Genomic DNA, 13,369 nt, shown 5'->3' on the forward strand with positions numbered 1-13,369 from the left:
TTAAAATAATTTTGTGTAAGGGAGAAAGTTTGTCTACACTGAACCATCAGAAAGCAAGAGTGACACAGTCTCATGTCAGCACTCAAAAAGATTCCGATTTTGGAGTAGTTTGGATATTAGATTTTTGGTTTAGGAGTTCTCATCCTGCATGAGCTACAATTATTAAAAGAAAAGAGAATGTGGCCAAAACTTTCAAATCATGTCCCGCTCTCATCTGCTACTTTTCTCCTCTGACTCCCATTCACTATCAATATCTTTTACAAATCTAGAATGCCAGGACATGAAAAAATAAAAATAATGGATTTTATCCAATCTTTCACATTGATAAGCTGGGACAGGTAACCACTCCTTCTGCCTCAGGTTGTACCACATTTCTCAAAGTCATATTGTACAGATAAAATAGAATAAAATTCAAAAAATTCTCAGCCCAAAAATGACATAAGAAATGAAATCAATCATCAGCACGTTCAGCAGAAATTTCAGTACTAGCTTATACACAGTCTTGTTTGCGCTTGGTTAACTTACCTCTTAGTACTTATCTGAATAATATGTATTTTCAGTAAGATTGCAGGTTCCTAAAAAGGCAAAAATATATGAATATCTTACATGTTTTTATGTTTCCATCATCAGGAAAAAAGCACCTAACATACAGTTGGAATTTTTATTGTTATTGACAAATGAATGAAAAGACAAAAACTTAAATTTTTAGCCCTTGGGGAATCCATTCCCTTGTCTTTAATTATCAAAGTTTGTATTTCCTTCCATCTCCTCTCTTAGGACATGAAGCCAAATTAGCTTCCTTTTCTTGAAAATACTACAAAGATAATTATGTCCCCTTCCCTGTAGATCAGTGGAAACTTTCTGAAACTTCTCCCTCTCTCTCACATGATGAGGTGAAACACACCAAGTGCTTTCTGTATAACTGGCACTATGGTTAAAAAAAAACAAAACAAAACTGTAAACTCACATAACACCTACAACCATTGTGTATGTCAGATACCCCTATTAGACACATGTATATATTATAATATAATATCTTTAATTATACTGTCATTTTTTTTACATGTGAAACTGAGGGCAGAAGCTTAAGTAAATTGACTTAAGTCGCAGAGCTAGAGAATGGCAGTCAGGGCATTCAGGGCTAATATCCTTCCTCTTCTATGGTTTCTCTTCACTGTTCCTTCTGCTCCATCATCAAAGCAAGATATGCTTGGGTAGAATTGGCACTTTTAACATCTTGAGGTTCCCTACATAATTCTAATTCTATATGTATGTTCCTTAATATGCTTTCTATCCCTTAAAACTACTGTATATATTTTCTGTAAAAGTTATTATTATAAAATAAAATGTTAATGGGGAATTTTCTATTTTGTTGCTCTAGCGTATGGAATATTGTGTGTATTACTTCTTCTATTTCTTTTAGTTAATATATAGAAATCTATTAATTGTTGCTTATAGACCTTGAATCCAAGAATGCTATTTTTATTTTTGTATTTCTTATTGCATAGAAAAATATTATATACAATGGCTGAACAACTTTAGATCGCTTTCCAAATTAATCTATTTTTCCTTACTTCATTGATTAAAATGTATATTGTTAAAATGTTGAAGAATAATATTAATGAGTACCTTAAGCCTTTAGCAATTATGGTTCTCCATTAGATATAGTGTTTGTCTGAGGCTTAGGTAGATAGATTCAGCACATTAGCAAAATCCCATTTTATCTCTTTTACCAATGCTTTGTTCAATAAATGTTCACTGAATTGTATTGAATGATATCCTGCTTTTACTGATAATTGTATTGTTTTCCTTAAATTGTTCATAGCCTCAATTACAATGATAGTTATTTTGTATCTTCATAAATATTTCAGTGGAAGATAATGTATAAAACAAATAAAACACCAATGTACCCATCACCAGCTTAAAATAAAATATTACAGGCCATGTACGGATCCTCATGCGTGTAATCTTAGGACTTTGGGAGGCTGAGGCTGACGGATCACTTGAGTTTAGGAGTTTGAGACTAGCCTGACCAAAATGGTGAAACTCTTTCTAAACTCAAAACACAAAACTTTGCCAGCGTGGTGGCACAGGCCTGTAATCCCAGCTGCTCAGGAGGTTAAGGCAGGAGAATCACTTCAACTTGAGGGGTGGAGGTTGCAGTGAGCTGAGATCACGCCATGGCATTCCAGCCTGGGGGACTGTGCAAGACTCCATCTCAAAAATAACATTTAAAATATAAAAATAAAATAATAAATAAAATATTAGAAATTAGTAGAAGTCTGTGTGCACATAACCTGAATGTATGTTCTTTGTTCTTTGCCTCTAGACATAATAAAACCTGCATTTTTTGTTAAATACTCTCACTTGTTTCTTTCTTTTTTCGAGGGAGTAAATGTTCTATTCTTTAAACTAAATTCCAGTACTACCAAAGAGGTAAAACAATAATATACTGGGAAAAATGCCGTAATAAACATGTGTTTAAAAGACTGATAGAAAAAATAAAACACTTAAAAAAATCACAAACCCATTCTGAATGCCCAAGAACTCCTGGAATACAGGAATGGCTTCCCCCTTCACTATTTCTCAAGAAGTGCTGTGGCTATTTGCTTCAGATTGTCCTGGGATTACTTTCTCAATTTTTAATAACTGGTTATGTACTGGTTGTACCACACAATTAAAATCACACTAACTTCCTCTGCATTGTCATTCTAGTTTCATTTACACAACCAGCGAAGGATATGTTTTAGAATATCCCCCTTTAGTCCTTTTCAAACATATTAAAATAAGGAGCCAAAACTGTATTAATATAGGTAGCAAAGGTCCACATTAAGTGGTGCTGAGATCGGGGAAATGTCCAAAACCAGTTGCTAGGGCCTAAGAGTGGTTGCCATTGTCAAAAGCTTGCAAAAACCTGTATTCACCGAGGGATCCTGGCATTGTGTCAGGAAAAATTGGGACCCTTTGCAATAAGTCAGCAAGGAATAAGGCAGCGGCAAATGCAGAATGTGTGAGTCATGAAACGTAAGAGCCAGCGCCAGAGCGTCACATTATTTCACCAAGCGTGAACTTCACAAATGCCTCATCCTGTTCTGCCAGTTTTGTGTTTGATTTCTTCACGCTCTTCTCGAATTTTCTCATCACATTCTTTCAGAAAACGTTCACAGACCTACTCATCCTGCCCTAGAGTAGACAAGCCCTGTCTTTATTTAATGGTGAGGATGTTATAGATGAAGTCCTTTGAGGAGAAATGCACGTGACCGTGCATCGGAAGTACAAGCTGGATCTGTTGGTTGGAAACTAGTTTCTGAAAACGCCTTCTGTTCCGCATGCGTTTATTCTCTTAGCTGCACAGAATTTGCTCGGTGGTGAGGCGGGAGGAGACTGGAGGGGGACAGCTCCGTTCCCAGCTACTGCTGGGCTGGTGGCGCGGAGGTGGGCGCAAAGGCTGAAGGTCGCACGTCCTGTGCTTCTGGAGGAGGTGCTGAACCCGGAGTCCACATGCTTCCTTTCCAGCGGGGCTCCTCTCACCTTGGTGCCCTGCTGGGTGGGACTGAGGAAGAGGACAGGAGAGGGAGGCGAGGGAACGCAGGGACCAAGGGAGCCTAACCAGGGACTCAGATGGAGCCACGCGGATCGCGGGTTGTGCAGCGCCCCACTGAGGGCCGGAGCCGCCTGAGGCCTGGAGCCGCTTGAGGCCTGGAGCCCCCTGAGGACTGGAGCCGCCTGAGGACTGGAGCCCCCTGAGGACTGGAGCCCCCTGAGGACTGGAGCCTCCTTACAGATTTTTGGAGTATGTACCCAGAAGTAAAAGTGTTGGATCATAGGAAAATTCTATAATATTTTTAACTTTTTAAGTATAGTATTTTTTACTGTTGATATACCAGTTTGCCATTTGTGTGTCTTCTTTGGAGAAAGTCTATTCCCATCTTTTGCCCATTTTAAAAATGGATGACACACCAGGGACTGTTGTGGGGTGGGGGGAGGGGGGAGAGATAGCATTAGGAGATATACCTAATGCTAAATGACGAGTTAATGGGTGCAGCACATCAACATGGCACATGTATACATATGTAACAAACCCGCACGTTGTGCACATGTACCCTAAAACTTAAAGTATAATAATAATAATAAAAAGCAAAAACTAGTAGGAATAAAAAAGATCACTACATAATGTAAACTACAAAAAAAAAAAAAGGATTATTAGACTTTTTCCTATAGAGTTGTTTGAGCCCCTTATATATTCTGGTTACTAATTTCTTGTTAGATGGGTGGTTTTAAAATATTTTCTCCCATTCTCTGGATTGTTTCTTTACTTTGTTGATTGTTTTCTTTGTGCTGCAGATGCTTTTTAACTTAATTTGATTCCATTTATCCACCTTTGCTTTGACTGGCTGTGCCTCCAGAGAATTGCTCAAGAAATCTTTGCCCAGTCCAATGTCCTGGGGAGTTTCCCCAATGTTTGCTGTTAGTCGTTTCATAGTTTGAGGTCTTAGATTAAAGGCTTTAAAACATTTTGATTTTTGTATAAGCCAAGAAACAGGTGTCTAGTTTCATTCTTCTTCATAAGGATATTCAGTTTTCCCAGCACCATTTTATTGAACAGACTATATTTTCCCAATATATGTTCTTGGTATCTTTGTCAAAAATTACTTCCCTGTATGGATTTGCTTCCTGGTTCTCTCTTCCATGCTATTAGTCTATGTGTTTGTTTTTAATGTCAGTATCATGCTGTTTCCGTTACTATAGCTCCTTAGTATAATTTTAAGTCAGGCAATGTGATTCCTCCAGTTTTTTTCTTTTTGCTCAAGATTGCTTTGGGTATTCTAGGTCTTTTAGGATTCCACATGCATTTTAGAATTTTTTCTATTTTTTGAAGAATGTTATTGGTATTTTGATAGAGATTAGTTTGAATCTGTAAATTGCTTTGTGTAGTATAGACGTTTTAACAATATTGATTCTTAAAATCCATCAACAAGGAATATTTTTACTTTTTTGTGTATCATACTCAATTTATGGCACCAATGTTTTACTGTTTTTATTGTAGACGTATATCTGTTTTAATGGTTGATGTTGGTCAGTAGTACCTGAATTCCAAAGGGAGAAGTTTATAAGGGATAAAGCATGTTCAGCCTCCACCCTCTTTCCATTATGGCCTGAACAACAATTTGAAGTTTACTTTGGAATGTTCTTGGCTGAGAGGCAGATTCATCAGTCAGTTGGGGGCTTAGAATTTGATTTTTGGTTTACACTGCTCTTTTAGCCAAACTGAGGTCTGGACCACTTGTAGTCTGAAAGCCACAAACTGAAGACACAGGGTTTGGTGTTTAAAAAAAAAGTTACCTTTATTTGAGAAGCTAACAACCTAGAGGAGCCATTAAACGGCATTCAAAGACTGCCTTTCTGAGTTGTGCCTCTGGTTCAGGAGTTTTTAAGAGAAATTAGGGGAAATAATAAAAACATTATTGTAAAATGTGTACAGTCTTAAAAAGGCAGCTAATTATTGCTTTCTTGGTCAATGCTTTGTGACCTTGTGTACACCTTCAAGATGTTGTTATTGGACTGGTTGGCCCATTTTTAGGGTTGCTGGTTGATGTATTTTCTTTTATCTCTGTTGAATGTCCTGTTTTCCTGAGGCTGTTTTTAGTGAATAATTTATAAACTCAAGCAAAGCAATAATTGACTTTTCACAAGCAATAACTGAGTTTTGCATGAATTTTGCTAGTCATGCAAAACTTCTTCCTGGATTTTTATATTGTTCTGCAACCACCCTGAATTATTCCTGTATATTGTCTCACAACGTTTTTGAATAAAACCTTCCTTACTATGCTTTAACATGCATCATTGACTTTTTTTTTCTTTAACTCACACACAGGTTGCTATTTGCACTTGATCCTCTCCTCTCCTATAGAGTTAAGACTAAGGGCTCTACCTGCTCTCGATCTCATGCCATGTGAGCAGTGTTCAACTATCAACCCCTCAACCATGCTTTCTCAGAAAACTCCATTTAAAATTTCAAAACATAATGAATTTTATTTCCCTATCTTGTTTTATTTTTACAGCATTTTCACCTCCTAGTACTCCATAAAATTTACTTGTGCAACTTGAGTTTTTGTACTTTGCTAGAGAAATATGCTTAAAAACAAACTCTCCTCAGAACCCAAGAATCCTCTTCATAAATTTAGAAGAAAATAAAACAATTTAATTATTGAGTAAGTATTATAGGAGAATGTAATATGCATCACAGGCAACTCACCAAACTGCTTGCAAAGATAGAATGAAATCTCACTCTTTTTGATAGCTAACTCAATATAACCCACTTCATACTTTAAATAGGCTTTATAATGTGGGGTCAGATGACAGCAGAAGTTAGACCTATGGTTCTTCCTATAACCTGAAAGATGGGGTTGTTACCTTCCTTTATTACATTTCTTGACTTTTTAATAATCGCTATTCTGACTGATGTGAGATGGTGTCTCGTTGTGATTTGCATTTCTCTAATAATCACTGATGATGAGCTCTTTTTCATATGTTTGTTGCCTGCATAAATGTCTTCTTTTGAGAAGTGTCTGTTCATATGCTTTGCCCACTTTTTGATGAAGTTGTTTGGTTTTGTCTTGTACATTTATGTTCCTTATAGATTCTGGATATTAGAACTGTGAGAGATGGGTAGACTGCAAATTTTTCTCCCATTCTGTAGGTTGCCTCTTCACTCTGATGCTAGTTTATTTGGCTGTGCAGAAGCTCTTCAGTTTAATTAGATCCAATTTGTCAATTTTGGGTTTGTTGCAATTGCTTTTGGTGTTTTTGTGATGAAGTGTTTTCCCATGACTATGTCCTGAATGGTATTGCTTATGTTTTCTTCTAGTGATTTTATGTTTTTGGGTTTTATATTTAAGTATTTAATCTATCTTAATTTTTGTATAATGTGTAAGGAGGGGGATCTAGTTTCAGTTTTCTGCATATGGTTAGCCTGTTTTCCCAGCAATATTTATTAAAAAGGGAATAATTTCCCCATTGCTTGTTTTTTTCAGATTTGTCAAAAATTAGATGACTGTAGATATACGGTGTTATTTCTGAATTCTCTCTTTTGTTCTATTGGCCTATATGTCTGTTTTGGTACCAGCACCATGCTGTTTTGGTTACCGTAGCCTTGTAGTATAGTTTGAAGTCAAGTAGCATGATGCCTCTAGGTTTGTTCTTTTTGTTTAGGATTTTCTTAGCTATACAGGCTCTTTTTTGATTCCATATAAAATTTAAAGAAGTATTTTCTAATGCTGTGAAGAATGTCAATGGTAGTTTGAAGGGAATAACATTAAATCTATAAATTACTTTGGGCAGTATGGCCATTTACATGATATTGATTCTTCCTATCCATAAGAATGGAATGTTTTTCCATTTCTTTGTGTCCACTCTTATTTCCTTGAGCAGTGGTTTGTAGTCCTCCTTGAGAGGTCCTTCACATCCCTTGTTAGCTGTATTCCTAGGTATTTTATTCTCTTTGTAGCAATTGAGAATGGTAGTTAATTCATGATCGGGCTCTCTGCTTGACTATTGCTGGTATATAGGAATGCTTGTGATTTTTGCACATTGATTTTGTACCCTGAGATTTTACTGAAGCTGTTTGTCAGCTTAAGTTGTTTTTGGGCTGAGATGATGGAGTTTTCTAAATATAGAATCATGTCACCTGCAAAAAGGCAATTTGACTTCCTCTCTTTTTATTTGAATACTTTTTTAAAATATAATGCCTGATTGCCCTGGCCAGAACTTCCAAAACTGTATTGAATAGGAATGGTGAGAGAGGGCATGCTTGTCTTGTGCTGGTGTTCAACAGGAATGCTTCTAGCTTTTGTGATTCAGTATAATATTGCCTATGGCTTTGTCACAAATAGCACTTATAATTTTGAGATATGTTTCACCAATACCTAGTTTATTGAGAGTTTTTAATATGAAGGAATGTTGAATTTTATCAAAGGACTTTTCTGCATCTATTGAAAGAATCATGTGGTTTTTGCCTTTGGCTCTGTTTATGTGACGGGTTACATTTATTGATTTGCATATATTGAACCAGCCTTGCATCCCAGAGAGGAAGCCAGCTGGATTGGGGTGTATAAGCTTTTTGATGTGCTGCTGGATTTAGTTTGCCAGTATTTTATTGAGGATTTTGACATCAATGTTCATCTGAGATATTGGCTTGAAGTTTTCTTTTTTTGTTTTGTCTCTGCCATGTTGTGTTAGCAAGATGATGCTGGCCTCATAAAATCAGTTAGGGAGGAGCCCCTCATTTTCAATTATTTGGAATAGTTTCAGAATAAATGGTGCCAACCTCTCTTTATACTTCTGGTAGAATTTGGCTGTGAATACATCTGGTCCTGGGCTTTTTTTGTTGGTAGGCTATTAATTACTGCCTCCATTTCAGAACTTATTATTGGTTTAATCAGGGATTTGACTTCTTCCTGGTTTAGTCTGGGGAGAATGTATGTGTCCAGGAATTTATCCATTGCTTCTAGGTTTTCTAGTTTATTTACATAGAAGTGTTTATAGTATTCTCTGATGGTAATTTGTATATCTGTGGGGCCATTGGTGATATCCTCTTTATCATTTTTTATTGTGTCTATTTGATTCTTCTCTCCTTTCTTCAATAGTCTAGCCTGTGGTCTATCTATTTTGTTATTTTTTTCAAAAAAACTAGCCCCTGGATTCATTGATTTTTTTGAAGGGATTTTTGTGTCTCTATCTCCTTCAATTCTGCACTGATCTTAGTCATTTCTTGTCTTTTGCTAACTTTTGGATTTGTTTGCTCTTTCTTCTCTAGTTCTTTTAATTCTGATGTCAGGGTGTTGATTTGAGATCTTTCCAGCTTTCTGATGTTGGCACTTCGTGCTATAAATTTCCCTTTTAACAATGCTTTAGCTATGTCCCAGTGATTCTGATAAGTTGTCTCTTTGTTCTCATTGGTTACAAAGAATTTCTTGATTTCTGCATTACTTTTGTTATTTAGCTAGGAGTCAAGGAGGGGCGGGTTGTTCAATATCCATGAAACTGTGCGGTTTGAGTGAGCTTCTGAATCCTGAGTTCTAATTTGATTGCACTGACAAGGGCACTTATAACAGTTGCCCTTGTTTGTTATAATTTCCATTCCTTTGCATTTGCAGAGGAGTATTTCACTTCCAATTATGGTTGATTTTAGAATAAGCCCCACGTGGCACTGAGAATAGTGTATATTCTTTTGATTTGGGGTGGAGAGTTCTGTAGACGTCTGTTAGGTCCACTTGATCCAGAGCAGAGTTCAAATCCTGAATATCCGTGTTAAATTTCTGTATTGTTGGTCTGTTTCATATTGACAGTTGGGGGTTAAAGTCTCCCACTATTATTGTGTGGGAGTCTAAGTTTCCTTGTAGGTCTCTTATAACTGGCTTTATGAATCTGGATGCTACTGTATTTGGTGCATCTGTGTTTAGAATAGTTAGTTTCTCTTGTTGAATTGATCCCTTTACCGTCATTTAATGCCCTTGTTTTACTTTTTTGATCTTTGTTGCTTTAAAGTCTGCTTTATCAGAGAGTAGGATTGCAACTTCTGCTTTCCTTTGCTTTCCATTTGCTTGGTAAACTCTCCTCTATCGCTTTATTTTAGCCTCTGTGTGTCTTTGCGCATGAGATGGATCTCCTAAATATAGCACACTGATGGGTCTTGATATTTTATCCAATTTGCCAGTCTGTGTCTTTTAATTGGGGATTCCACCCATTGACATTTAAGGCTAAAATTGTTATGTGTGAATTTGATCCCGTCATCATGATGCTAGCTGGTTATTTTGCACACTAGTTGATGCAGTTTCTTCATACTATCATTGGTCATCATATTTTGCTGTGTTACTTCAGTGGCTGCTACCAGTTTTTCCTTTTCATATTTAGTGGTTCCTTTGGGACCTCTTGCAAGGCAGGCCTGGTGGTGATGAAGTTCCTTATCATTTCCTTGTGTGGAAAGCATTTTCTTTCTCCTTCACTTATGAAGCTTAGTTTGCCTGGGTATGAAATTCTGGGTTGAAAATTCTTTTCTTTAAGTATGTTGAATAGTTGCCCCACTCTCTTCTAGCTTGTAGGGTTTCTGCTGAGATATCTGCTGTTAGTCTAACGGGCTTCCCTTTGCAGGTGACCTGAACTTTCTCTCTGGCTGCCCTTAATAGTTTTTCCTTCATTTCAACCTTGGAGAATCTGATGATTATGCGTTTTGGGGTTGATCTACTCATGAAATATCTCAGTGGTGTTGTCTGCATTTCCTGAATTTGAATGTTGGCCTGTCTTTCTAGGTTGGGGTAAGTTCTCCCGGATGATATCCTGAAGTTGTTTTCCAACTTGGTGCCATTCTGAATGTCTTGTGTTTATGCATTATCCCATATTTCTCACAGGTTTTGTTTGTTTCTTTTTATTCTTTTTTCTCTAATCTTGTCTGCATGCTTTATGTCAGCAGGATGGCCTTCAAACTCTGATATCCTTTTGTCTGCTTGATATCTAATCTTGTCTACATGCCTTATTTCAGTAAGTTGATCTTCATTCTCTGATGTCCTTTCTTCTGTTTGATCAATTCAGCTATTGATACCTGTGTGTGCTTCAGGAAGTTCTCATGCTGTGTTTTTCAGTTCCATCTTGTCATTTTTGTTCCTCTCTAAACTGGTTATTTTAGTAAGCAGCTACAGTAACTTTTTATCCAGGTTCTTAGCTTCTTTACTTTGGGTTAGAACATGCTCCTTTAGCTCAAGGGAGTTTGTTATTACCCACCTTCTGAAGACTACTTCGTCAATTCATCCATCTCATTTTCCATCCAGTTCTGCACCCTTCCTGGAAAGGTATTGCAATCATTTGGAGGAGAAGAGACATTCTGTCTTCCGGAAATTTTAGTGTTTTGCACTGGTTTTTTCCTCATTTTCATGGATTTACCTACTTTTGATCTTTGAAGCTGATGATCTTTGGAAGCAGTTTTTTGGGTGGGTATTTTTGTTGATGTTTTGATTGCTGTTGCTTTCTGTTAGTTTTTCTTCTAAGCCAGGCCCCACTTCTGGAGGTCTGCTATAGTTTGCTGGGGGCCCATTCCAGGCCCTGTTGGCCTGGGTATCACCAGTGGAGGCCATAAAACAGCAAAGGTCGCTGTCTGCTCCTTCCTCAAAGCTTTGTCCCAGAGGAGCACCAGCTTGTTGCCAGCCAGAGCTCTCCTGTATGAGGTGTCTGTCGACCCCTATTGGGAGGTCTCTCCCAGTCAGGAGGCATCTGGTCAGGACCTGCTTGAGAAGGCTATCTGTCCCTTAGCAGAGCTGTAGCACTGTGCTGGGAGAACCCCCTTGTCAGAATCAGCTGCTCTCTTCAGACCTGGCAGGCAGGAAAGATTAAGTCCACTGAACCTGTGACTGCAGCCTGTCCTCCCCCCAGGTGCTCTGTCCCAGGACGATGACAGTTCTGTCTGTAAGCCCCTGCATGGAGCTTCTGGATTTCCTGCAGAGATGCCCTGCCCTGTGAGGAGAAATCTAGAAAAGCAGTCTGTCCACAGCTCATTTGCTGTGCTGTGGTGAATTCTGCTCAGTACAAACCTCCCATTCTCCTTAGCACTAGCAGGGTAAAACCGCCTACTAAGCCACAGTAACGGTGACCTCCTCATTTCCCCACCCACCCCAACACCAAACTCGATAGTCCCAGGCCGACTCCAGACTGCGGTGCTGTCAGTGGGAATTTCAAGCCAGTGGTTCTTAGCTTGCTGGGCTCAATGGGAGTAGGATTCGGAGAGCAAGACCACTTGGCTCACTGGTTTCAGCCCCCTTTCCAGGGGAGTGGACAGTTCTCCTGTTGCACTGGAGTTCTAGGTGCCGTTGGAGTCTGAAAAATCTCCTGCAACTCAGCACCAGCTCCAACAGCCACCCCGTTTTGTGTTCGAAACCCAGGGCCCTGGCAGTGTAGGCTCACAAGGAAATATCTTATTCTGTGGATTGCAAAAATCCACGGAAAGAGCGTAGTACCCCAGGCTGGCAGCACAGTCCCTCACCTCTTTGCTTGGCTAGGGGAGGGAGGTCCCCTGGCTCTTTGCACCTCCTGGATGAAGCGATGCCCCGCCCTGCTTCTGCTCACTCTCTGTGGGTCACACTCACTACTTAGCCAGTCCCAATGAGATGAACTGGGGACCTCAGTTGGAAATGCAGAAATCACCCATCTTCTGCATTGGCCTCACTGGGAGCTGTTTCTATTCGGCCATCTTGGCCCCTCTTCCAGTATATTAACTTTAATTCCAAAGCAGATTTCAAGAGGATCAATAAAATTTTGAGTTTTTACATTGGGAAAAGAAGATGTGTATGCTACCTGGATGCATAGCACAAAATTTATGATACTGAAAATGCATAAAACTTTAATGTGCTGATAAGAATTAAGATGGTGGATAAGAGGCAGGACTAGCTTGCAGCTCCCACTCAGATGGACAGAGTAGCATCTGGAAACTCAAACATTGTGAACTTTCGCTCCAAGAACTACTGCAGAAACATACCGGGAAAGCTGAGAGAATCCACAGACCCTTTGAAGGAACTGGATTCCTGCTGTAGGCTCCCTGAGACACAGAAAACCTGTGAGTCTGCTTGCTTTCTCAACAGAGAGGCTCGTGTTCTGGAACAAGTTCTCAGCCCTGGTCACCAGCTTCCTGGAAACAGACTCGGTGCTGTTGCGGAGGCACGCTGAAAGTATGACTGGGCTTTAGGACTCCTGGCTGTGTGGGAGCTGGGTGAGGCCTGTAACCGCTGGCTTTCTCTCACTTTCCTGGTGACCTGTTTGTTGCAGCAGAGGTAGCCATAATCCCCCTGGGAATATAACTCCATTGGACTGGAAACTACACCCCCATTGACCTCACAGCAGCAGCACAGCAAGCTCCACCCAAGGAGAGGCTGAGCTCAGACAAGCTTATCTTAGCCCACACCTGGTGGACCTTCTCTACCCACCTTGGGGGCCGAAGACAAAGGTAATAATCTCTTGGGTTCTCTAAGGCCATGCCCACCAGCTGAGAAATATGAATACTTGAAAAGGTGCCCCTAGGGCACATAACAACAGGTTATCTAAAGTCAAGATGAAGGAAAGAATCGTAAGAGCTATGACACAAAAGCATCAGGTAACTTATAAAGAAAAACCTGCCAGATTAACAGCAGATTTCTCACCAGAAACTTTATAAGATAGAAGGAATTGGGGTCTTATTTTCAGCCCCTTTGAACAAAACAATTATCAGCCAAGAATTTTCTATTCAGTGAAACTAATCTTCTTAAAGGAAGTAAAGATACAGTCATTTCCAGACAAACAAATGCTGGGAGAATTCACCATTACCAACCCAGCACTATAAGAACTGCTATAA

At 39.1% G+C, this 13,369-nt stretch overlaps 1 protein-coding gene across 1 annotated transcript in view; it reads right to left on the minus strand.

Moving 5' to 3' along the window:
* Positions 1-465: 465 nt before the first annotated feature.
* Positions 466-13,369, minus strand: part of OR2L13 (olfactory receptor family 2 subfamily L member 13) — a 202,084-nt gene continuing 189,180 nt past the window's right edge. Inside the window, exon 5 of the mRNA XM_016942407.4 lies at positions 466-575. Within this exon, the coding sequence (XP_016797896.3) occupies positions 522-575 (54 nt within the window). The 3' untranslated portion in view covers positions 466-521. The remainder of the gene's footprint in view (positions 576-13,369) is intronic.

Source organism: Pan troglodytes, chromosome 1 (assembly GCF_028858775.2).
Source record: "Pan troglodytes isolate AG18354 chromosome 1, NHGRI_mPanTro3-v2.0_pri, whole genome shotgun sequence".
Classification (NCBI taxonomy): Eukaryota; Metazoa; Chordata; class Mammalia; order Primates; family Hominidae; genus Pan; species Pan troglodytes.